General features: G+C 36.1%; 1 protein-coding gene across 1 annotated transcript; it reads right to left on the bottom strand.

Annotated features, from left to right (window-relative positions):
* Positions 1 to 13,067: 13,067 nt before the first annotated feature.
* Positions 13,068 to 23,277, bottom strand: LOC145632072 (kinesin-like protein KIN-13A). The gene is made up of 14 exons (XM_081684345.1): positions 23,053 to 23,277; positions 22,823 to 22,964; positions 22,447 to 22,706; positions 21,513 to 21,722; positions 21,158 to 21,337; positions 17,800 to 17,901; positions 17,561 to 17,638; positions 17,375 to 17,456; positions 16,538 to 16,700; positions 15,760 to 16,089; positions 15,200 to 15,418; positions 14,528 to 15,110; positions 14,287 to 14,352; positions 13,068 to 13,667 (listed from the first exon to the last, which is right to left on the bottom strand). The coding sequence occupies exons 3-14, from the start codon at positions 22,651 to 22,653 to the stop codon at positions 13,485 to 13,487; spliced, it is 2,403 nt and encodes an 800-aa protein (XP_081540471.1). The 5' UTR covers positions 22,654 to 22,706; positions 22,823 to 22,964; positions 23,053 to 23,277; the 3' UTR covers positions 13,068 to 13,484.
* Positions 23,278 to 27,129: the final 3,852 nt, after the last annotated feature.

Below are 27,129 nucleotides of genomic sequence, written 5' to 3'. Positions count from 1 at the left end.
ACATGCAATATAGTGATCATAATAACAATAGAATAAACATTATATTGGAAGCAATTTAACAATAATAGCGTTAGTCAAATCAAATATAAAATAACCCTAATCATGTTACTAGCAATAAGAATAAAAATAAGAGTAATTAAGTGATTAATTACTCACTTTCCGCGTTTCCTTGAATTGATACATCATGAATAAACTGTTAGTAACTTCAATTAAAATAAATCCAATGGAAATTAAATTAAATAAATGCATATTTGATTTGGTCCAAACCCGCAGTTATTGGTACCTTTCACGCCTTGGTTTAATGACGGAACCTCGGGTGATGTATGGACTCCTTGGAATGCTTAAAGGAAGGAATAGTGAAAGAATGGGAAGCCTAGTGTTTAGGCTAAAGAGGGAGAAGAGAATTATTTGATGATCAAGCTTGTTGATGATTGAAAAAGGGGAAATATGACCTCTATTTATAGAGAAAAAAGAAGGGTCGAAAAAACAAGATAAGATCCGAATTAAATCGGAATAAAACTCGATAGACAGCAGTTTTTGCGCTTTTTGTTTTTATCATATCTTTTGATCCAGAAAGTAGAATAATATGAATAAGATATTTTTGGAAAGCTCTTGAAGTCTACTTTCTAACCCAATGAGAATCAGATTAAAATAATTTATATAATAAAATATATGGCTGAAATAGTGAGACGGTGTCAGTTTTGGATAGAGTTTGACATTTTATTCATATCTTTTCCATTATAGCTCGGAATTGATATTTTAATATATCATTGAAAAGATAATTTCAATGGATATCCAACCATATAAAATTTGGATAAAAAATATGAGGCACGAAAATCATATCTGTCTATCTTTGAATGTCTTTCAATTCGAATAAAATTAGGACTTTCAAAAAAGAAGTTTTATTCAATTTCAAACTCTTTAATCTTATCTTTTCAAAAATGATAATTAAGATCTTTTAGAAACTTATAGAAGTTTCTAATTAATCCTAATTGGTTTAGGAATGGGATTAAATCATTTGGACCCTCCACATGATCATTGGGTCGCAGTAAGGTGGGCTTAGGTTCGGTTTGGGCTCGGTTTAATATTTTGGCCATAACTTATTCGTTATAACTCGGATTTAGGCTTTTAATATATCGTTGGAAATATCTTTTAAATACCCATCCAAATATTTAATCATTAGAGCAAGATTATGGACCAAAATAAACTGGGATAAACATTTTTATAAAAAGGACACGAAATGAATGATTTTAAAGGACAAGAAATGAATTATTTTGGGTTTAAAGGCACGAAAAGAGGAAAATAAGTTATGGTTTGAGGAAATGAGCTAGAAGTTGGGTTGTTTTATGAAATGAAAATATGGATTTAAGCAGTTCAAGATTAAATACTCAACCCGACCAATAATGGCGGTGAAAGGTTGTTCATCATCGGGTTTGGTTTTGGGGAGACATTTTTAGGTGTCTACTGAAGCCCCTACTTTGACTGAGTTTGTAGAAACGTTAGTTTTGAAAACGATAGTCAAAGTAGTAGATAGGGACGATGAATGATTTAAGACGTTCTGCGATCCTAAATCACTCTGTATACGCCGATACCTGCAGAAAAATGTTAGTTCTACAGATAAAAGAGTAAAGGGATAGAATACGTATCTGACACTAGTGTATCGGTGAAAAATGAGTTTGGTAGCTTCCTATGCTTGAAAGAGTCCATCGGATGACGTTTGTTGAAATGTTTTCCATGCTTGAGGAAAGCCGATTGACGAGTTTGGTAGCTTTCTATGCTTGAAGAAATCTACCGGATGATACTTTCCCGGCTTGAGTAAAGTCGAAATATGAATTTGGCGGTTTTCTATGCTTGAAGAAATCCACCGAATAATACTTTCCATGCTTGAGGAAAGTCAACATGATTTTGGCAGGTTTCTATGCTTGAAGAAATCCTCCGGATGACACTTTCCATGCTTGAGGAAAGTCGACAAATGATTTTGGCAGGTTTCTATGCTTGAAGAAATCCACCGGATAATACTTTCCATGCTTGAGGAAAGCTGACTGATGACAAGTTTGGTAGCTTTCTATGCTTGAAGAAATCTACTGGATGATACTTTCCATGCTTGAGGAAAGTCGACATATGAATTTGGCGGTTTTCTATGCTGAAGAAATCCACCGAATAATACTTTCCATGCTTGAGGAAAGTTGACATATGATTTTGGCAGGTTTCTATGCTTGAAGAAATCCACAGGATAATACTTTCCATGCTTGAGGAAAGTCGATATATGATGAGATTTTTGCAAGTCTCTGTGTATCGAGAACCTTGCGCCGTGAAATGATGGTGGTTCGATTATCCCCGAACGTGGGTTGTAGTTGGTTCGCTTGTCCCCGAACGTGGGCTGTAGTTAGTTCGCTTGTCCCCGAACGTGGGCTGTAAATGGTCTTCTTGTCCCCGGACGTGGGATGTAGATGGTCCGCTTGTCCCCGGACGTGGGCTGTCATTGGTCCGCTTGTCCCCGGACGTGAGATGTAGAGGGTCCGCTTGTCCCCGGACGTGGGCTGTAAATGGTCCGCTTATCCCCGGACGTGGGCTATAATTGAGACCTGCAAAATAAAATTTGCCAACGGACTCGTATAAACTATGATTGACTTGACCAACTGACTTGACACGATATGACATGTGTATAACTTGTGAGTGTGTGTGTGTGTATATGTGTGTGTGTGTGCAGACACAAGCAAATGAAGATGCAAAAGCAAAAAATTTCCGTCAAGTTTTGTCATGAGTGGAGGGTACCAAATTTCTCCCGAAAAAGAAAGATGTGAAAATTGAACTTTTATTTTCGAACTTCCCTCGATGAGAAAATTTTGAAAAATTTTATTTAAACTTCCCCAAAAGAAAAGACGTGAAAAAATGAAAGAAATTTTGAACTTCCTCGTTGAGCAAGACAAAATTAATCACATGGATTGAATTGTTTTTCTTGAAAGTAATGTATGCATGATGCATGTCCTTAGGCCAGGAGGCTAAGGACAATTACATCATGTGACACGATGAATGAACTTAGGTCATGGAGCTAAGCATCATATATGGTATAAATAAACGATCTTGAATGTCACTTAGGTCTGGAAGCTAAGCACGTATACAGATGAAGTGATTATTGCATAATGAACGTTGCTTAGGTCAAGGAGCTAAGCACGATATGCTTTCTATGATTAAAAATCATTGGTATATAAATGTTTCTCAGCACATTATGCGATGCATGAAACAATGAATATTGCTCAGGTCAGGAAACTAAGCAAGTATATAATGTTTCTTCTAATGAATGTTGTCTTTAAATATGATGAAACATGCACAGTGTTGAAACAAGATTTCATGATAAAGGGCTCTTAAAGGGAAGGATGATTGATATGGATATGGATGTGTGAGTGAAGTGTGTGAATGTGATACTAAGGCTGGCTGCAAGGGTTATGGCGATGGAAAGAGATGTGAGAAGAGTCAAAGATGATGACTCTTTAGGCTGAGTAGGCTAAATGATGTGGGTTCAAGCCCCCAAGTCTAGCTCTAAATGGGTAGGAGTAAGCATTGGATATTCTTTTACTCGATCATGCATGGATATGAATTTGAATGTGAATATGAATGTGGCCGCACCTCGATATGAGGTTGCCTACGTATCCGTTAGGAATCAGGCCAACGTAGCTCTAGCCGAACTTTGCACAAGTGTGTGTACACATCAAAGAGGTCTTTCAAGGGTTGTAATGTGGTTAAGTTGAAGGCTAAGGAAGAAAGGAATAAAAGGCTCAAGACCCAAGAGAAGCCCCCAAGATATGTTATTATGTATTAGACTTTGCAAGTTTTATTTTTCATATATTTTTTTTTAATTTCTTTTTTTTTATCCATTCTTGTGAATCAATGTAGGCAATCTCAGATCATGCGGTCCATCAGTCACTTAGCATTCATGTTTCTCAGGCCCGGTACCAAGCACTCGATGAGAGACACAATTTGAGACATGTTTATATCGGAGACATTGGAACACTTGCCTTTAGACATTGTGTCTTTTTTTTATTATTTACTTATTCTTTTCCCCTTTTTTTTAATTTGAACTTGCTTTCTGACTGTTACACAAATTGCACACCTTCCCATCCCAAGGTTAAGTGAATGTGGGTTGAATAAATAAGGTCAATCATTAGACGAGGCTCAAAGTGGTTGACGAAGAAATGGATATGTGATTAAATGGTTAATAGGGAATGACAGGGTTCCAAAGGTGCCTCAAGTCATTGGTGTACCTTGTGTTTAGTTCGGCAATTTTTTTTATTTTTGCTAATTACGTGATCGAATGTAAGAAAGAGATGGTCATTTATGAAGAAGGTAAGAAATGTGACACATAGACACATGGATAAGGAGAACTTATGCTAAACTTTTAGGGGGAAGGGTTGAAACGAAAGGGAGAAAAAAAAGCATGAAATCTTGTATGGGAACTTCTCTTGTGCTTCGTCTTCATGGTTGCCTATGAATTACTTGTTACCGCCAAGAGGAACACAAAGTCTGTTATTGCTGATGCTTTGATTGGAAGAAAAGAAGGAAGGAATGACGTTCCCCTTATTCTTCCAACTCTTAACTAGTGATTCTTGAACTCGAGTACAATGGAACAAAATGAGCTCACTTAATGCATTGACTCAATACTCGGATTGGAAAGGAAGAGTGTATGAAAGAATTTTGAAAACCAATGGGGAATACTCCACCCATTCCTATTATGACGGAAGACGACGCATGCATGGTCCTAGTATACGATCATAAACAATATAGTGCATTACTCGAATACAAAGTGTGTGTAATGACTCAACATGTGAGATTAGATGAGTTTATTAAGACTCGTGGCATGATCGCATAGCTAGACATGAGGACGTTGTGAAAAACAAAGGACCCAATGACCAAATAGCACGGAAGACTAAAAGACAAACTAACTTGATTAATTTTGTCCAATTTTAAAGTTTATGCTATTTACTAGGTGAAAACGGTCCATTGGAAATCATTAGTCATAAATAAGATCAACCACAATCAAAGACAAAGAACACATGTTAAGATTAATTAGCACAAAAATCGGTCACAAGAAACTAAGAAGAGGACTAGAATTCTAGAAGAGTTAGGACTCATGGTATAAAAAAAATAAATAAATAAAAATAAAAATCTATAATCCTATGTTATACGAGTTGACACAGATTAAAGGACTTGGCTAAGACTAGCTTGACACGAAAAGTTAAAAAAATTAAAAAATTAAAAAAATAAGAAAATTGACGCTAAAAAGACACCTAAACTGGACAGGCTGTAGTATATCGGTTATAACTTTTGATCTGTGACTCTGATTGGAACGAAACCAATTCCAAAAGAAAGATAAAACTCGGGGCTACAGATCCATTGGTTGCACGACACGTAATTCTTTCTATAACTCTGTATATGACCAAAATAAGTTGACTCTTGTGCAGGATACGAGAATAAACATCCGGGTGACTCAAAAATTTAAAAAAAAAAAATCTATGACTCGACTCTAAAAAAAAGGGTTTGATAAGAGAAAAAATAAATAAATAAATAAAAAGTCATAAAATGCACATATAAGCACATTGTCACGAATGATGCAATGAAGTTCACAACCTAAAGTCAAGTTCTATGTTCGACTATGGTCAAGCTTAAAAGGGTGTCAAAGGGTACCATGGTTAAGAGTTTGGACGCGTTGGCAAGGCAGCCTCTCTTGAGGGTGTATGCCAACGGGCGGCTCCGCGAGTTCGTGATGAAATCGAACTCGACTCCATGGTTTGGGTGGATTTGAAAACTCTAATGAACCCTTATTGTCATGAGCGTTTTTGGGTTGATAGAGCTTAAATCCCCCGGGCTAGCCACATACGTAGAACACGTACTATTGTGGCAAAAAAAGGTAATCTAAAAAGCATATGCATATGTGGCAATGCCAATTAAATCGCAGGAATATAATTCAAGAATCTTTCAAGTCTCATCCACTCATCTTAATTAAATACCGATCACTCAAATCGATAAGTAACCAAGAATCCTCCCCAGTGGAGTCGCCAAATTGTAGACGTCGCTCGAAGTGCGCCTACGTTAAAGCATGTTGTGAATATGCTTGGCACTCATAGGAAATGGGAATTGACATAATACGATTAGGGACAAAGCAAAGTAGGGAGCCGCCAACAAGTTTTTAAGGAACTTGTAAACCGTTCACGGATCATAAAAGGCAACCACGATTAAGGGACAACGATTGGCAATAATGATTAACCCGTGAAGGTTACACCCCATTCATAATCCATGAGATTACTAACTCCATATGGTTCGAAACCACGAAAGGAGGATCGGGGATGATAGTACGAAGTGAGTCATGGAGTCACATTCGCCCGTATTCACCTCTACTCGATTCTTATAGTGAAAAGTGATTCCTGTGATCTCAAAGGCATGCAAACAAAATATTCAATTTGCTCCAAACTATTATTAAGCTAAATTGGTTAAATATTAATGCAACACATAATTCTAAAATATTTGTGATCACTGGAATTAAATAACAAGATTAAAAAGGAACCTAAACTGGTTGTCCAAATTATCTTATTAGGCATGATTTTCAATTACATATTCCCTTTAAACATGCAATATAGTGATCATAATAACAATAGAATAAACATAATATTAGAAGCAATTTAACAGTTATAGCGTTAGTCAAATCAAATATAAAATAACCCTAATCATGTTACTAACAATAAGAATAAAAATAAGAGTAATTAAGTGATTAATTACTCACTTTCCGCGTTTCGTTGAATTGCTACATCATGAATAAACTGTTAGTAACTTCAATTAAAATAAATCAAATGAAAATTAAATTAAATAATTGTAGATTTGATTTGGTCCAAACCCTCAGTTATTGGTATCTTTCACGCCTTGGTTTAAGGACGGAACATCGGGTGTTGTATGGACTCCTTGGAGTGCTTAAAGGAAGGAATAGTGAAAGAATGGGGAGGCTAGTGTTTAAGCTAAAGAGGGAGAAGAGAATTATTTGATGATCAAGATTGTTGATGATTGAAAAGGGGGAAATATGACCTCTATTTATAGATAAAAAAGAAGGGTCGAAAAAACAAGATAAGATCCGAATTAAATCGGAATAAAACTCGATAAACAATAGTTTTTGCGGTTTTTGTTTTTATCATATCTTTTTATCCAGAAATCCGAATAAGATGAATAAGATATTTTTGGAAAGATCTTGAAGTCTAATTTCTAATTAAATTAGAATAAGATTAAAATATTTTATATAATAAAAGATATGGCCAAAATAGTGAGACGGTGTCAGTTTTGGATAGAGTTTGACATTTTATTCATATCTTTTCCGTTATAGCTCGGAATTGATATTATAATATATCATTGGAAAGATAATTTCAAGGGATATCCAAACATATAAAATTTGGATAAAAAATATGAGGCACGAAAATCATATCTGTCTATCTTTGAATGTCTTTCAATTCGAATAAAATTAGGGCTTTCAAAAAAAGGAGTTTTATTCAATTTCAAACTCTTTAATCTTATCTTTTCAAAAAGGATAATTAAGATCTTTTATAAACTTATAGAAGTTTTCAATTAATCATAATGTTTAGGAATGGTATTAAATCATTTGGACCCTCCACATGATCATTGGGTCGCAGGTAAGGTGGGCTTAGGTTCGGTTTGGGCTCAGTTTAATATTTTGGTCATAACTTATTCGTTATAACTCGGATTTAGGCTTATAATATATCGTTGGAAAGCTCTTTTAAATCCCCATCCAACTATTTAATCATTAGACCAATATTATGGATCAAAATAAACTGGGATAAACATTTTTATAGATAGGACACGAAATGAATGATTTTAAAGGACACGAAATGAATTATTCTGGGTTTAAAGGCACGAAAAGAGGAAAATAAGTTTTGGTTTGAGGAAATGGGCTAGAAGTTGGGTTGTTTTATGAAATGGAAATATGGATTTAACCAGTTCAAGATTAAATACTCAACCCGACCAGTAATGGCGGTGAAAGGTTGTTCATCATCGGGTTTGGCTTTGATGAGACATTTTTAGGTGTCTACAGTATATTGTTTTGATAGAAAGAGATACGAGGAAACAAAGTAAGTTGTTTTATTGCTCTATTTCTTTAGGAATCATGCTTAGATTATTTTAATTCCTAGTAGTATGTTAGGATGACTTTATGATTCCTAGTATCATGTTTTGGGTAATAACTTATATTCCTAATAAGATGTATGTTTATGGTATCATGATTAGGTTGCTTCCTATTTTCTTCTATATATCATGCTAGTATCATGTTAGGGATAAAGCTTTGATCTTTATTGATTAGTGACATGTTAGGGTTTGTTATTAATCTTGTTAGTATCGTGTCTAGGATCTTGCTAATATTATTGTGCTTTATTGAGATTATTATAATGATGATGATCGATGATCTTTGTGATTATGTTGCTTGATATATAATTGTTATGGCTTGATCACGCCCTCTCTTGCTTGAAATCACGCTTAATAAGATAATTAATAATTTTATTTAGGCTAATATGATTTTAATTCAAGTGGTCACCAATAATAGATTTTTTTGTGCATTAATATTCAACCAAAAAAAAATTAAACAGGTTTAGGATTAATATATTGTTTGTATGTTAGTCAGATGGCGCACATGAATATGAGAAGAATAAAGTATAGGCCTATTTTAGGGCAGGTTCAATCTCTTTTAGGTTGGATTTGTACCTTCATCCCAAAATATCCAGTCATGGTTCCAGACCACTATGGAGTTAGTGATCTCATGGATCGTGAAGGGGTGTAACCTTCACCCTATGAATGATTTACAAGTTCCTTAAATTTGTTGGCGACTCTTTTACTATAGTTTCCTTCTCTTTGGACGCCACCATACTTAAGTGTATGATCACAGTGGGGCTCAAGTGTGGGATGCTTGAAATATTCCCTACTGACACCATCAAAGAAATCAGGGAAGACGCAAAGATGAGAATGGCAGTCTACCAACAAGAAGTTCCAAGAAGCTTCAACAAAAACATAAGAGTCAAAAACTTCAAGTTAGGAGATTGGGTCCTTAGAAAGGTATACGAAAACACAAGGGAAGTGAATGTTGGAAAATTAGCACCCAACTAGGAAGGGCCATAGGAAATTATAAAAGTAGTAGGCAACAGAGCATACAGACTAAGGAATGCAGAAGGGAAAGAAGTCATACAAAGCTAGAACGCAACACATATAATGCTTTACCATTTCTAAGGTACGCAAGAACCAAAATAGTCAAGACTTGAGAAAGGTACGAAGTCTTCCCCCCCCCCCCCCCCCCCCTCCTTTACACTTTTATGCAAATCCTTCCCTTCACATTTTCTATGCAAAAAATCCCTGAAAAAGAAGGCCCACCTAGAAAGCATTCCAAGTACATACAACGTAAAAAGGTACATTTTTCTATCCTAACACTTAGTCAATTAAGTTTATTTGAACTACGAGTACTGACTTAAGCATTGAAGGGTCGTTAGGGAAAAGTTTTGCAAGGAAGCCACTACAGTACAGAAAGAAACAAGGCACCAAAGGCCCCATACATAATAGGGAACATACGAGTCACAAACTTCAAACAAGGAAAGCATGAAAGCAACACCGCATCCTAACTGTAATGCAACTGGGATACATTGAAGCACGAAAGAAACAACAAACAAGATATATAAAATATAAAATTACTTAAGTGCGCAAAGCAACAAAACAAACAAAGCATCCAGCTACGACAAGGCAGCAAAAAAGCAAAAGAAAATAAATATCCCACTACACTTAGGCAGTAATACTACAAATACTAAGAAATATAAAACGAATTGTTCTGAAAAACTGAGGGAATGACACTACAAAGCTAATTTCCTCCAGTCTTGTCATCGAGGACCTTCTCTTCTTCCGGAGCAACCTTCACGTCCTCGTTCACCGGGGAATTCACCTCTTCATTAGCATAGCTCAGCAACAGGGAGCCTGGAGCGACAACTCCATCAGGGAAAGACGTTGCAAAGGCAACCTTCTCTGTAGCATAATCCCATACCTCGTGTTTGTCTTGGTGATACTCCTCTATCATCTCCAAACGAGCCTTGCCAAAGTAGTAGCTTGCCATATCAAGAGATTCATTCGCAGCAGACTTCAAAGTGCCTTTCGTCTCATCAAACTCAACACGATAATCCTTGTACTTAGTTTGTTCACTCTTCAAAGCTTCGGAAGCCGCCTTGAACTTATCAGAGAGAGAGTCACGTTCCTTCTTCATGACTTCAAAAGTCCTGGAGAACTCTGACACCTTACTCAACACCCCTAAGAAAGATTGAAGACTCTGAATAGACATGAGTCACATTAGCAAGGATCAAGTAATTTACTCGTGTCTGTCTAAAGAAAATTTTTTTGGGGAGTATACCATATTGGAAAAGAGTGCACAACAGCCTCCTGAGAAAGGTCGACAAAAAGTCTACAAGGATTGACGTTCCTTAAACAAAGGGAACAACAAGTTATCTGCATAAGGAGCCAAAGTCTCATAGGAGAAACTCAAGGCATCAAAATCAGCAGGGACTTCAAAGTTCCTCTTTACACCAGAAGCATGGGGCGAAAGAGATAAAAGAGCCCTTTTCATTACAAGACCCTTCTCAGGAATGTCCTCCCCAACTTTAGAAGCCTTCTGTTTAATACGCCCCAAGATATATGACGAACTAAGCAAATCATGGGACCTCAACGAACTAGCAATATCTAAAGAAACAAAGTGCAACGAACAAAACCAAAATCAGTTTAACATGACAATTCCGAGCCACGACCGTAAAGAATACAAGCATAATAAGACGACCAACACACAGCACAAGCAAAGCTATACATTACGCTAAACATACACAGACCAAGTATGTCAAAACAACATAGACAAAGCAGGGGCAGTTTCTTCGTCAGATTCCCACTCGTCTAAGTTCTCAATTTGTACAACTGCTTCGGGTTGTGTCAACTTACGAAGGATCTCTCGACAAAACTCAACTCATACAAACGATTAACCAAGGGCTGAGATTTAGTGCGGTGCTTCAACTTACTCGTTGCAAATAAAACGCAAATAAGCCCAAATCAACAAAGAAGGAAAATCAACACAAAATAAGAAATTAAAAAACCTTCAGCCTCAACAGTGTCAATTAAGAAACTGGTATCTCCACCAAAAGAATCAATCCTCACAAATAAAACCTATGATACCATTTCTTATTAAAAACCTTCTCCAATTTTGTCACCAAACGATCAACACCATCCTTCAAACATAGAGTAACCCGGCCCTTACCACTTGTCCTAATAGTGTAGGGATAGCAAAGATCCTTCACATCCAGCGAGATACCCAACTTCGCACTCAGCAAATCAAGAACTCGCAAAACCCTCCAAGTTAAACACACCCAGCAGCCATGGGTAGTCCAGTCTGCCCTCCCTTTAGAAAATATAAGCTTCGCCACCACCCCATCGGGAAAGCGTGCAACAGTAGCAATTTCCTCACATCATCCTTCGTCGGTTGAGAAGGATAAATGTCCTTAACAGGGAATACGTTCTGCGCAACAAAAATCGGCTTCATTCTTTACACCTTCCTCAGCCCCAGCAAACACCACTCTCACCATGTCACTCGTCGCAGAAAATGCAAAAGAAACGGATAAAAAAATAAAACAAAGAGGAAAGAGAAATACCTAAGAAAGAAGTTCGAATTGGGGGAAAGAGTAAAGTGATTTGATTGAAGCCTGCACACCCGATAAATACTTCAAGGAGACAAATCGTCGGTTACGACTCCCAAGTACTTGCGTAATAAACGTCACCCACTCCCTATTTTTGTTAACCGTTGTAAGAAAAAACTTCCAAATTTGAAAATAATCCAACGACATGTTTTATTACTTCCATCTTCAAATACTTGAACATAGAAATTAAGGCAATTGTTGGGCCCATACTCTGAAGAAGCCCATAAATCGTAGGGCATAGCCAAGTGACCGAAAATAGGTCAAATAAATCAAAGATCAACCAAGATAGCTTGATTGATACAAGTATGGCAAGAAGATCAAAGAATCAATCAGTTGGGAATATGCCAAAGATACCCGAGCTGCATAATGAAAGAAGAACAAAATCAAAAGATCTTGTCTTTTGAATATACTCTGAATATTCATATGAAACCTAGGAACCCCTAGGTATATATAGCTAAACCTAGCATTGTAATACTCTCATACGCATACTCATACATTAATACAAAATATGTTAGCAAGTTCTTGATTAATTCTTACGGATCTATTGTCTATTCTCATCAAGGAGCCTATCTTTATTCAGTATTGTATCTCTAAACTCTCTTCTAATATTTGGATTACTTGTTTATTGCTTTATATTTACTCTTGGTTATTATAATTGATGTTATGGCTATGATTGTAATTACCCCTTAAACCTTAAGCAAATTCCTAAAATTACCTTACTAAGATTTGCCTAAACATCATGAGTAGTACACACACACACAGGCAAATCATCATGAGTAGTACACACACACACACACACAAAAAAATAAAAAAATAAAAAAAAAACAATTGTTCATGGTAAAACAACTAACACTACTAGCGTTCTTCCTTGAACATCGTTGTTTTTGTTACTTATTTATTTACAAATATATCAAATTGTTAAACTTGTATTTTTTTTCTTTTTTAAATAATAATAAAATGCTAGATTTCTTTTAATTGTTTTTGTATGTTTTCCTTTTTTATAAAAGAAAAAAATTGTACTCGTGTTAGTTTTTAATTTTTTATAACGTTGCAATCGGCAATCAGTTATAGCCAATTTAATTTTCTTCCTTTCTCCATTTCTTCAAATATAGGCAAGAAAAGTACCCAAAATAATCAATTGAAGAGTTTTTGCTGCATTTCCACTCTAATGTGGTTACAAAGTTAAGAACTGCACACCCAAGTATATGATTTTTGAAGCCCCTTGCATGTTCTTGCAACAAAAACATAACCATTTGCTCGGCCTTCCTGGTGCAACCCAGCAAATTTAAGAACTGGAATAGAACTTATCAGCTCTAGTTATGGTTCACCAATTTTATTTCCTATCATTGTGGTTATATGCAAATTACAAGAAATTTTGGAATTCAATGAATTAAAGAACAGAACGATAAAAGCATTTCTTCCACTTCTCAAACTAAAACGCAAGTGTTGTGTAATCATCTCCCCCTATCACCCTTCTTCAGCCAGACCACAGCCCGTCTATCATCATATCAGACTTCACTAAAATAATACAATTGACTACATGAATATCTTTCACAAAAAACACAAATATTTCCACAAAGTTCTCTTGGGCAGAAGCTTGGACATGACACACGCTTGTGAGATGTAACATCACAGCTTCTTGACTACACCAGTGCAACAAAGTTGGGTACCATGTCAACATGAAATAACTCTTTTTGAATGTTCAAAGTGAGGTGTGTTGACAAGAGAATATGGTTAATGTGGAACCCTCTTTCGGCTAAGAATTTCCTGCTCTTTAAGCCGGTGCTGAAATCTGGCAAGCCGAGCCTGCAGGCTAACTAGACCTGCAGCCTTCCGTGAGAGAACAAAACTCAGTTGTGCAACATAATTGTCGATTCGACTCCCTGGTTGCTCAACTTCTGCCAAAAGCTTCATTTCCTGTAGCATATAAAAGAAATAGCTGCAGTTACTGCACATTGTAGAAGTCAATCCTATTAGTTTATTCATTAAGAGCTACTTCCTTCTTTCAAACTTCAATGCGTACTTCAATTTTCTTAACTTCAATGTGATAATTTTAAGGATGTTGCAACAGAATAGAAACAGAATTTATCTCTTACTAAACTATGTTCTGGAGAAAATTAAGATTGGACATGACTAAAATTCACAAGCAAATTGTTTATATGCTAGATATACCCTAAACTTTAGGCTAAATATGAAAAGTGGAAGTAACAAAGGTGTTTAATCACCCTACATGCCCTTCAACACCTCCCATCAACTTTAAATGCCCTCCCATGTAATAGTGAACACACAATCACACAGTGTAAAGCTGGAAAATATTAGCTGTCTATTTGCAAACACTATCCAAGGTTTTTTTGTTTCTAGCTTTCTCTTTTTGTCGTCTTTTGTAAAAAAACATGCTTACGAAGAACAATTTTGTAATCCATAAAATTTATTTCCCAATCAAACCAATTTACGTAGTAAAAAATAACGAATAACATTAATGCTTTTTAAACAAAAGCTCTTTACTAAAAGCTTTACAACTGTAAAGATCACATACTTCACGGACAATCTCCATTGTATCTTCTATCTCCTTTCGATGTGCGGCAATAAGTGCTTCTTCCTCCTACCAAAAATTGAAACAGATTGACATAAACACTTGAGAAATGCAAAATAAAATACAGCAAGCAAGAAAGAGACTTTCAGCTAGTGTCAAAATAGGTAAAAGATTGCAATTTGACATCAAACCAAAGCTGTAAATAGTGATAAAGGGATACTGATCAAAATCGTGGAAAACCAACCTCTAGTATCGCATCAATATTTCCATCATTCGCAACAGTTTCAGGTTCACTATGCCTCGATGAAACACTGTTTGCATTTGCAGCACTCATATTATGAGATCTGTGAGTTATGGTTGATGGATCAGGCCCAACCCCATCTTTCTTAAGCCAGGTCCCAAGTTTTTCTGTCTTGTCATCCCTACTTGAGATTTTTCTGCGAGGAGGGGATGCCTTCTGAATGTTTTCTTCCATATCAGCAGAATTCTGGGCAGATGATGAGTAAGTCTTTTGACTAGTAGAACCAACAAAAGTATTTTTCCTCTCAAATTTATCTCCATCACTTGATCCAGAAGCAGCACTATTCACACTCCTTCCATTGTAGCTGTAACTTGGAAAATCAGATGGAGGGTTGTAGGAAAAGTTTTCCTTCTCTACTGCTTTTCTACTGACAACAGCTCCTCTAGCCTCTGGACGCTCCTGAACGGCCTCAACATCTGTGAAAACTTGTGCGCTTGGCATGGACGAAGATTCCTTATTTACAGTTGGTAGTGAACTCTGCAACGAATCCTTTTTTAGATTCCCACTTTTCGAGAGACTTTTTACCCTGTCCATTCAAATCAACAATGAAAATTGTAATTAAGATATATGCAATTAGAAACACATAATCACAAAACTGAATGAAATCGTAAGTACCTATCTGCATATCTTAGAGTATTAAGGGTATGTTCACATGATCCAGCATTTGGAGAAATGCAAGAAATCATAACAGTCTTTGAGTTGCCAACAAATGAGTCACGAAGAACCTCAGTGAGTTTACTCCCTCGAAATGGAATATGAAGTTGGTCGTTGTCAAGTGCCCGAATACACTCCTTGAGAGCCAAAAGACTCTTATTAATCTCAGCTCCCTCAATCCTGAAACAAGTCAACCAAGAAAGTGACAATAAACATCATAAGCAACAAGAACAAATATTTGAAAAGCAGAAAAGGATATCATTCTAATATGTTTTATATATTCAAAATTTCTAATTCTCCTCTTTAATGGCCTAAAATGTGGTATGCCAACAAAAAAATACAGATGGAACTACAAGCACAAGCAGTAATGAGTAGTAGACTTAGTATTAAAATAGGAACTAAATGACCTCCATCGCAGGACAACACTGTATTCATTTTTATCAACAAAACTATTGTTTTGTCCTTGTTGCCACTTCATGAGGACCAAAGACGGAAGCAAAGAGATTTTGTGGGAAAAGCACCTTGTTTGTCGATCATTATCAGTTGTATCTGCCCCTCTTTCACTTCCAGCCAAATCAATGAAGGAAATTTTTCCAACCACCTTCCCAATCTTGGCTTCATTAACTTCATTATTTCGTCTTGTGTCCTTTACTTCAGTGTGCTTTTTCACAACAAGCTGAAGGATAGCATGTGACCTTGACGATTCTTCATTGGCCCCTGTGGTACCAGTACTTCTTGCTCCACTCCCTCTATCAATATACTCTTTAACTATTTGCACATCACAAACTTCAAACTCCTGCAGTCCGACAATGCAGACCTGCTGCCGTCCATCTTCCCTCATACAGAGTTTCCTACAGAGAAAATTGCTCATTCAGTAAGTACATCTGCCACTTTTCAAAAAATAATGCAATAATGCCAACTAGAATAATTATCAACACAAAACTCTCAAATATAATGCATTTTATCTGATAATATACAGATTTAATAGGTAGTGTAGAAGTATACAGTACACTAGTTGGTATCACAAAAAGAAAATAATTTTCATTGCCTTTTCCAAATAGGACATGCTGAAAAACAAACCAACATCCATTGCAGCAAAATCATACTAAAGCGCACAAAGCAGTTTTCTAAATAAGATTTAAATTAAAAGAGCACAATTATCAGCAAAAAGTCACAAACCACAACTAGTTTGTAAAAAAGTGAAGCAAATAGCAAGGTATACAAAGACATAAAGTAACCCATCCAACTATCCCAAAACGGAACACGAGTAAGAAGTGAATTAACATGTATGAACCATACTTTCTGTCACATAAGAGGTCAAACAATTTGCCCCCATAGATCTCAAAGTAACTGAGCCACAATTTGAATCTTTGATTACGATAAACAGGCTGGTGCAACAGTCTCAGAAGATCTTCAGCAGCTCTGATAGGTAAAGGTTTCATGGTAAATGTCTTACCACTACCTGAAAATTAGATACAGAATGATTTGTTACATCACAGGTGATCGATCATCCAAAACATAAAAAACAAAAAACTATACATCTCCCTTGTATATCAGAACATAGATCAGAGTTTTGCCTTGGAAGAGAATTTTTTTTTAAAAATTTTACATAACTATTTAATACTTTGAATTACAATAACAAGAATTGTTTCCTCCCTAACCCCTCAAAGCTCCCACCCTCCCTTGTATATCAGCAACCCCATAGACTGAGCACAGGAAAGCTGCTTCCAGCAATAATGCTCCCTCGTTCTTGCTTACTCGCTCGAAGGATCATTTCATTTCCCCAAGATCTTCACCATTCAATGCTTAAGCTCCAAAGTGTGAAAACTAACAATAAGTTAGAACTACAAGTCTATCCTCTGGTATATTAATCCAGCAAAGAAAGTCAAAACAAATAATCCCTAAGAAGATGCTCCCACTACAGCCCACTAAAGTACCAGAAGTGGAGATCTTGACGAACAGAGACCAATTTTATTATATCACAAACTCTGAAGAGTTGATTTAAAAAAAAAAAAAACAATACTATAATTCAAACTTGCATGAGGAAAACTGACAAAAAAAAAAAAAAAAAAAAAACGAAAACAATCCTATATTTCACATTGCAGACAAGTAAACAGAGAAGAGAACCATATATACCAGTTTGACCATATGCAAAGCATGTTGCCTTTGTGCGCTGAAATATGGTTGGAATGATTGGTTCAACTGTACCACGATATACCTGACGGAAAAAGAAATGAGGAATAACGAAAACAGAATACAGATGAGCTTTACTATACGTCCATTAGTATAACCAAAATACCTAAAATTCGAAAAATGGAATACCTCATCATTTGTTACATGCTCATCCAGAACAGCATCAAAACAAAATTCATGCTTCTCAACATATGCTGTTAAGTCCACCTTTCATATGAGGCAAAAATAGAATAAGTAGTGATTTCACAATTAAAAATAGAATAATATCAAGGACAGAAATAGTAACAATAAAACACTAAAACCCACAGTCAACTTTACCCAATACAAAGCTAATCTCAAGTTGTCACTGCATACAAAAATATAGATACCTTCAATTTGGGTTCATGAACAGTCAAAGCATTGTCGTAAACAGTAACTACATCATCTTCCTTTCGAGTAAGCTCCTTTTTGTTCAAAGGCCTTTTGCGCACCTAATAACATAAACATAGCCTTTAGAGATCCCACATATCCCTTAAAATGGACAAAAGACGACATAACATTACACACAACTTATAAACAGTTACAGGCTTATATCAATTTACGCAAATATATCATTGTTAACAGCAAGCTTAGGGAGAATCCAGGCATCTGTATTAGCAAGCAGCCCACGGCAGGACAATATAATTATCTACTGAAGGCATCTACAACAGCTTCAAAAATTATATACTATCCTAGCATGAATTCATAATTGGCTTCTCTAAAACTTCGTAAAAAGGAACTGTGCTGCATACAATGTCTGTCTACAAAATATACAAGAAACGCTAAAAACTCACATAAATCTTGCTGACGTAAATTCGTTGGCCATTAGATTTAGATTTCTTAACATGCATGAGCACAATGCAAAAAAATAATAACTAAACCCAACAATCTATTTGTGCGCATTTACATTAGATTACCACAGGAAAACATGCAGACTAATAGTCAATCTTCTTCATCAACTTTATAGCACTAATATTATGAATTGTGTTACTTAGACTGGAGCATGGATATCAAATATAGACACAAATCTAAGTAGCCTACTTATCAAGAATCCAAATTTCAAGCACAAGATACTGCCTAATGTTTGGACACAAGTGCAAAGACAAGTTGTATACATTATTGAGAAAAGTAGCATTCTAGGGAATGACCTCTACATTGCTGTCAGTAGTAGACCTATTGCATGTAAGCAAATTACACTTCATCAGCCAATTTAATTTGCCCACTGGCCCCTCTCACCTATTCTTCATCTTAACAAGTAATCTATTGCATGCAAGTAAGAAAAGTTGTATAAAATTCTAGTATAAAAAGAAACATACCATTCTAGCCAAAAACCTCTACATCGTCTCCTCGGAAAAGTTTACTTTTGTCATTGCTTGGAATTCCATAAATCTATTTACAAAAGGGTTTATTTTATCCATAAACAAGTATTTATTTGTTGGGTTTCGTGCAGATGGTTTAAAAGTAGATCAATAGGGACATAAGAGTGGTGATTGGATTTGAGCATAGGTCATACTCATGGGGCTTTGGAGAGGGTGGTAGCGCAATTGCTCTTACCTACACATACTCGTCCAAGCAAGGCCAATAAATTACAAAGTTGGGGAATACAAGAATTTGTGTATCCATGCATTGAGCAAAAGAGCAATTAGGGAAGCACATATGCACAAGGCAAAGGCAGGTGTGCACGAAGCTAGGTTTTCAACGTGTTTTCTCCTTATCCGTCAATGTTTCATTATATGCCTATGCAATATATATACCTATGGTCATCAATATATACAAGTTACACGCATATTAATACAACTTTTGTGCTATCTAAATCTAGGTTTTCTAGAGTGTATGAGGCTATGAATATGAGTAGGACTGCAAATTCAACTCAATTACCTTTAAGAAAATTATTTCAAAAGTATGTTACTTTCAGGGTCCAATTTTGTCCGCCCTAAATTGAAACCAATATTTTTTATATTGGTTCTTTTTGGTTCAATATGGTCGGATAAAGGTTAGATTTACTATTGTACCGAAATTACAAGATGAGAACAATTACAAACAATCAAACACATAATTGGCTCGTTGCAAATATTAGATTCTATATCTTCTAAGCTTATCACTCTCATTAAGCTTCTTTCTCTTTTAAACTTTAAAGCGCCTCAAAAATACAGTAGTACTATTTATAAAAAACAATAAAACATAAAAAATAAAAATAAAAAAAAAGCGGAAAGTGACTTCTACCTACTGGACTGCCATCTACAGAATACAGTCACTGATTTCAAATAAAAAAAAAAAATTAAACGTCCCCAAAATAGCTTGCCGTACCACTTTCGAAGGGGACGCCTTGGGGACGCATCCGGTACAGGAGACGGCAGCCATTTGGCGAATCCGTGCAACCTTGAGTAGTGCACAGCTATAGCCTATACTAATCTGTCACAAAGGGCTTTAATTAAAAAAAATCGTATATACACCCTTGCACCTAAGTTTCTGCTCATTTAATGTTTTTTTGCTCATTTTATAATCATAAATTGAGGGAAAAAAAATTCAAATGAGCAAAACACTACCCTTGGATGCACCTACCTTATTTTACAACCACTAGGCTACAAACAGATTTAACACATAATATCAATACATTTAATTTATAATCAATCCATATTAAATACCCTAAAATATCCACATCCCCAATCAAGGAGAGAATCAGTTTTAAAAAGAATTCCAACCCAAACCGAAATTTCAGCTCAATTATCATAATCTGATATTCATGTTTGGGTTTAGGGCATGTTCGGCAAAATATAGCTGTGAAGGTAGCTGTAGCTGTGAGCTGTGGAGATAGCTATTAGCTGTCAACAAGCTGTTAGCTGTGAAAAAAGATAATTTAGGTATAATTGTTCGGTAAAGTAGTGGTTGAGTAGCTGTTACATTTAAGAATCAATATTTTATTTTTAAAACTATACATTAAATTTTCAAAAGCTACTTCAAAAGCTACCTCTAACTTCAAAAGCTAATAATCCTAGCTTTTAATAAAAGCTACCTCCACCACTAAAAGCTACTTGAACTATTACTTTGCCAAACACTCACATTTTTTGTTGAGTAGTGGTTTGACTTGGTCAAACCACTAAAAGCTACCTAAAAGCTACTCAAAAGCTAGCGCCGAACACGCCCTTAGAATTCTGATTCGGTTTCATAGCACATCCCTAAGTGTGAGTGAGTTTTCATAAGAATAAAATCGTATAATTCATCATCTATATCCATTTGAATTTCTCCATAATGTATTAGTGGGTTTTGTCCCAACACTTACATTCCCAATTTCTAACGAAAAAAAAAACTTTCCTTGTATTTTTATAAGTTATATTTATCTCTATTTTAATTGGCTGTTTGCTAGATTGAATTCATTATTGTTAATTGTATATTTGTATGGGTTATCAAATACGTTAGTTTAGCACGTTCACAATTCCCCCATTACTTTTAGCAATGCCATTTGAGATACATAGGCAACCATTTACCATTTGCAAGGCCAATAAACCCGCATTCAAATTATGGGAACAATAATCCAGTGAAGAAACAGGACAACATATTAAGTCATATATATAAAAAATCATGAGAGCACTTATTTGCTTCAATAAAAGAAAAAAAGGAAAAGACTCAAAACATGCTTTTATGACAATAGCATAAGAACTCACAGATGCAAGAAACTAGATTAAAAAGATCATTTCAGATAATACTTACAACTACTCTTATTTTGGCCACATTATTTTCTTTTGGAATAGTATCTTTATCAAATGTAGTTGACAAAGCAGGAGCATCTGCATCAGGCTGTCCTTGTCCCCTAGACTGTCTGTCATCATCAAGTGAAGCTGCTGAACCCGGCAAGAAAGGTGAGGGCTCAAAGGGCTCCGAGAAAACATGCTGGAGGAATAATTTGAAAAATGAGGAAGAATGAAGAAAAAAAATTGGTCAATAAAATAAAAAGCACAAGAATAAGTCATAAAACAACAAAGCCTCACAAAAGAGCAATACAGACACACCCTGAATAACATTAACATCTTGCAAACTCCATATCGCATGCTATCAAGGAAAATACCTCTGACAGAAGTTCTGTGTCATCCATAGCATGCAGGTCCAAAAGCCCAGCTCCAAAATCCCCGCGAAACTCAGGTGAATAGAAACCATCTGCAGAAACACTCTGGCCTGTAGGCGTATATGGCTCAGAACCAGATTCCCCATTGAAATTCAGGTTTCTCATTAATTTGAACAGCCTTTGCTTCTCCTCCATAGATTGTGCCCCATAGCCCTGCAACACCGTTAATGCACTATACAATTAGCTAACAAACTAAAAACTCCACAATCAACACAATATCTATAACAGCATATGTTATCAAAACAAATCATATTTTTATTTGAAACCACACATTCCCCCATACAATATACAAGTACATAATTAATCATTTTTTCATCAGATGAAAAAAAAAATCTAAGACAAAGCACATTTAAAATTCACTCATCTTTCTATAATTAGTCTATATAGCTTTAAAATCCAAGACCCCATACAATATACAAGTACATAATTGATCATTTATTTCCAAGAAAACAAAGACACATTTTCACAGGGCTTGGGAGACCGAAAATGACTTGGTTGGAAGGAGTTAGGAAGGATATAAAGCATATGGATGTGCATGAAAATGAGGCATTGGATCGTAAGGGATGGGGGAAGAGGATCTTTGTTGATGACTACACGGAATAATCAAATTTGGTTCATGTAGCCGACCCCACTTACAGGTTTAAGGCTTTGATTGATTGAAAGACACATTACTATGAACAAATAAGTATCTAACAACAAAAAATGCATCCCATTTAAAAATTCACTAGTCTTTCCAAATTAGTCAATATAGCTTTAAACTCGAAAACAATATACCCAATTCAAAAAATTAAAAAACCAAATCTCCCCAAAATAAATTATATTTTTGAGAACAGTTAACTAGAAAGTGATCATCACAATAAATGCAAAAAAAGCATACCTGCATCAGAAGATTGGGCACATTGTTGGAAGCCAAGGGAGAGGCCAGATGCTGCAACCCGGCAGATTGGAGCCAGCGAGCCATGACAGCATCACCGGCATCGTTACTAGTGGGACCCCCATTATAAAGGGACCCACCGGCAGCACCGGGGTGATCATACAGAGCTGCCGCCGCTGCGGCATTGCTCTGTTGCATCTGGCCACCCATGTGGCGCTGTGACCGGCGTTGGGGAGCCAATTTCAAGATCTAAGTTATCCAACCTTCACGTTCACATATAAAAATTACAAATCAATCAAACATCACATTCATTCTTCAAATACCCAAATATTATTCACTAAAATTTAATCAAACATAATAATTATAATGTGATACTCACAAGTCGGTGAAAATTCGAGCCCAAAGCAAAACATCAAAGTTGGTTCCACAAGAAATTTCCACTAAAATTGACAATTAATTCTCGGCGAAATCTGATTTTGCAATGATCACTCGAAATTCCAAATTCAATCCAAAAATAACACCTAAAATGAGAAAAGATTCGTCACAAATTATGAAAAAATAAACAAAAAAATTAAAGAAGATCGAAATAAACATAAAAAGGACATATACCAGATTCAGCGACGATCTAAAATTCTTTCTCAAAAATGTACTAACGTAAATCAAATTTCAATCCAACAGATCAAAACCAAAAGTGAACAAATGCAAAAACCCTAATTTGGATTCCATGCGAAAAAATAGGGGACATGAAAAGAAAAATGGGGGGGGCACGAAATGCGCAACCTTCAATATTTCTCTCTCCTCTTTCTGAACTTTTGCTTCACGTATTATACTTTTTCGTGACAGAAAATAAAAAGTATTTTAAATTTACAGGTAAAAATAAAAAAATGAACGGCTATTTTTTACGGCACAAAAAGACACAAATACCCTCGTAAAAGCAAATATTTCTTAACATAAGTTAAAAAGTGAGGGTATTTTCGGAAAAAGAAGTATTTTAATTGTTTGAATGTCTGATAATTAGGCGGTTGTAATAATAAAGATACTTGTAAAAAAGAATTTGTAGTTGAGTAAGAAGAGGCGCGGGGGTGTCTGAATCTTTACGTTACTAAAAAATAGGGGTAAGGTAATGTTTGGTTAATTTTCTGAATTGACCTTGGACATGTGAAGATATTACATCTTTTAAGTAGTGAAAGAGAGGGAAGCGTGCTGGAGAAGCACGCACCTGGAAGTCGGGTGGCAACTGTGTTTCTTAGCTTGTTTTAAGGATGATAATGATGCTACCACGTGTGTTGGCCTATTAAGTTTAATTTAAAATACTATGGAGTATTAATTAATAACTTAACTAATATAGTGCTCATGCGATTTACGGCTAACAAAAGTTAACACTTATGAATTCCATAAATGTAACACCTTAGAAATTCCTTCTTTTTAAAATACTTGTTTTGTCCTGTTTAAAACTTTAAATATGAATATGTAAGACATTACCGTCACCGTGATAACGGTTAAGGCAACTATCAAATACACACAGCGGAAGACTAATTTCAAAACATTTCAAACCAAGTCAACATTGAAAATCAAACAACGAAAGTATAGTCAAACCAAAGTCAAACGAACTAAAATAAAATCAACCTACAACTTGGAAACCATTGTAGGCCCTTATTAATCCAAACCGAAATCCAAAACCCTTTGAGAATTGTGGAAATAAATACAATTTGAGAATTGATGTTGCAAGCACAAGCCTTAACAAGGAGGTCGTTTATAAGCACGAGCTAACAATAAGTCGTGGCTTGAGAATGGTAACATGGATGTGCATCCATGCGTAATGTGCGGAAATTTAAAGTAAATTTCCATGATCACAAGTGATTAGGGTATCCCAAATCATTGTGAGTCGTTTGGTGTGAAACCCAAGCAAAGCATCATCAGGAAGTCAACTAAAATATAAGTTGAGAATATTGTTGCCTTAAAGGCGATAATAAAGAAGATGTTCTATGGAAAGTTCGTTGTTGAACGTTAATGATTGTAGGTTGTCAAGTTGAAGATCTCAATCATGAAAATGAGTGGGAGCCATCTGTAGGCGTCGCTCGAAGTGCGCCTACGTTAAAAGCATGTTGTGAATATGCTTGGCACTCATAGGAAGTGGGAATTGACATATACGATAAGGGACACGATTAGGGACAAATAACGTAGGGAGCCGCCAACAAGTTTTTAAGGAACTTGTAAACCGTTCACGGATCATAAAAAGGCAACCACGATAAGGGACAACGATAGGCAACAACGATTGACCCGTGAAGGTTACACCCCATTCATAATCCATGAGATTACTAACTCCATATGGTTCGGAACCACGAAAGGAGGATCGGGGATGATGGTACGAAGTGAGTCATGGAGTCACATTCGCCCGTATTGGCCTCTACTCGATTCTTATAGTGAAAAACATTCCTGCGATCTCAAAGGCATACAAACAAAGATTCAATTTGCTCCAAACTATTATTTAACTAAATTGGTTCAAAATTAATGCACACATAATTCTAAATATTTGGTGATCACTTGATTACACAACAAGATTAAAAAGGAACCTAAACCGGTTGTCCAAATTATCTTATTAGTCGTGATTTTCAATTACATATTCCCTTTAACATGCAATATTGTGATCAAAATAAATAAAAGAATCAATATCAACATAAAAACCAATTTAATCATAATTCCAACAACATAAAAATCGTTAGAAAAACCAATAATAAAAAGAGCATGATCCTTACTTTGAATCTGTTTGTTTGCAACTATAAAATAATAAACGAGTTAGTAACTTCAAGAAAATAATAAAGCGATGACTAAATTAAATTAAATAAAATAAAGTTGATTTTGGGGCCAAACCCTCAAACGATTCTACCTTTCACGCCTTGGTTTAAGGACAGAACCTCGAGTAAAATATGGACTCCTTTGAGTGCTTGAAGAAGGAATTTTGAAGTGAAAAGGGTAGGCTAGTGTTTAGGTTAAGAGCATAGAAGAGAGAGAAATAAGAATCATAGAATTCTCGTTGCCCCGTTCATCAGAAATGAGGGGGTATTTATAGGGAAATGTGCTGAGGGAGCACACGGAACCCTAAAATGATAAAAAACCCTAAAAAATATCCCGTGACACGGTCAGAGTGTACCGTGACACGGTTAGACTGTACCGTCAGACGGTACAAGTTCCCGTGACACGGTCAGTCTTTGGAGTGTCGCGGGAAATTTTCAGAAAACGGAACGGAAAACGCGTTAAGGGTTTACGCGGAAAGGACGCGGAGCTTCCCGTGTCACGGCAGACCTCCCGTGTCACGGGAAGTCCCAGCGTCAGACGGGAACTGTTCCCGTGACACGGTCAAGCCTGACCGTGACACGGTCAACTCCAGTCCATTTTTCCGTCTAAATTCATTTTTAACCCTAATTTCTTTCGGCTTTTTGAGTGCCGATTGATAATTACGGGCTTTTTTCTGACTTTTAAAATTCGGGCTAAAATGAGAAAATAATAAATTAAATAAAATAAAATATTTGGTCCAAAAATAATAAAATAATAAAAAGGTTTGGGCTTAAAATTAATTAACAAATTAAAACTATGCTTTTACCAAACACCAAGACTGATCCATGGACCTTTCAAATATATGAATTTAATAAAATACGATTCTTTAAGCACTCTCGGGATTAAATACTAAACCCGACCAACAGCAGCGGTGAAAGGTTATTTATCATCGGGCTTGGTTTTGGGGAGACATTTTTAGGTGTCTACAGAAGCCCCCACTTTGACTGAGTTTGTAGAAACGTTAGTTTCGAAAACGATAGTCAAAGTAGTCGATAGGGACGGAGAATGATTTAAGACGTTCTGCGATCCTAAATCAATCTGTATACGCCGATACCTGCAGAAAAATGTTAGTTCTACAGATAAAAGAGTAAAGGGATAGAATACATATCTGGCACCAGTGTGTCGGTGACAAACGAGTTTGGTATTTTCCTATACTTGAAGGAATCTACCGAGTGACATTGGTTGAAATGCTTTCCATGCTTGAGGAAAGCCGACTGAAGAGTTTGGTACCTTTCTAAGCCTGAAGAAAGCTACCGGATAATACTTTCCATGCCTGAGGAAAGTCGACAAACGAATTTGGTGTCATTCTATGCTTGAAGAATTCCACCGATAATGCCTTCCATACTTGAGGAAAGCCAACAAAGGAATTTTGTGGTTTTCTATACTTGAAGAAAAATCCACGGATGATGCTTTCCATGCCTGAGGAAAGCCGACTTGGCGGTTTTCTATACTTGAAGAAAAATCCACCGATAACGCTTTCCAAGCCTGAGGAAAGCCGACTTGGCGGTTTTCTATACTTGAAGAAAAATCCACCGATAACGCTTTCCAAGCCTGAGGAAAGCCGACGAAAAAGAATTGATAAGTATATGGTGGTTCGATTATCCCCGAACGTGGGTCGCAGATGATTCACAATTTTTAAGCCAATTATCCGACCATATTAAATGTTTAGAATGCCGAAAAATAGGCTTTGGCGCTTGCCAGAGATATCAGTTGGGATTTTCTGCGTAACCGTAGCGAAAAATCATCGCCCAATAAACTCGGAAAGTGAACCAAACTGGTCAAAAAAGCTAAGAATATTCCTTGACCAGGCTCAGATTTGCCGCGCCACGTCAGCAGGGTCCCGTGACACGG

Source organism: Chenopodium album, chromosome 5, assembly GCF_948465745.1.
Source record: "Chenopodium album chromosome 5, dcCheAlbu1.1, whole genome shotgun sequence".
Taxonomy (NCBI): domain Eukaryota; kingdom Viridiplantae; phylum Streptophyta; class Magnoliopsida; order Caryophyllales; family Amaranthaceae; genus Chenopodium; species Chenopodium album.
Note: the sequence above shows the minus strand (reverse complement) of the source record. Positions and strands in the feature narration are given on the sequence as shown.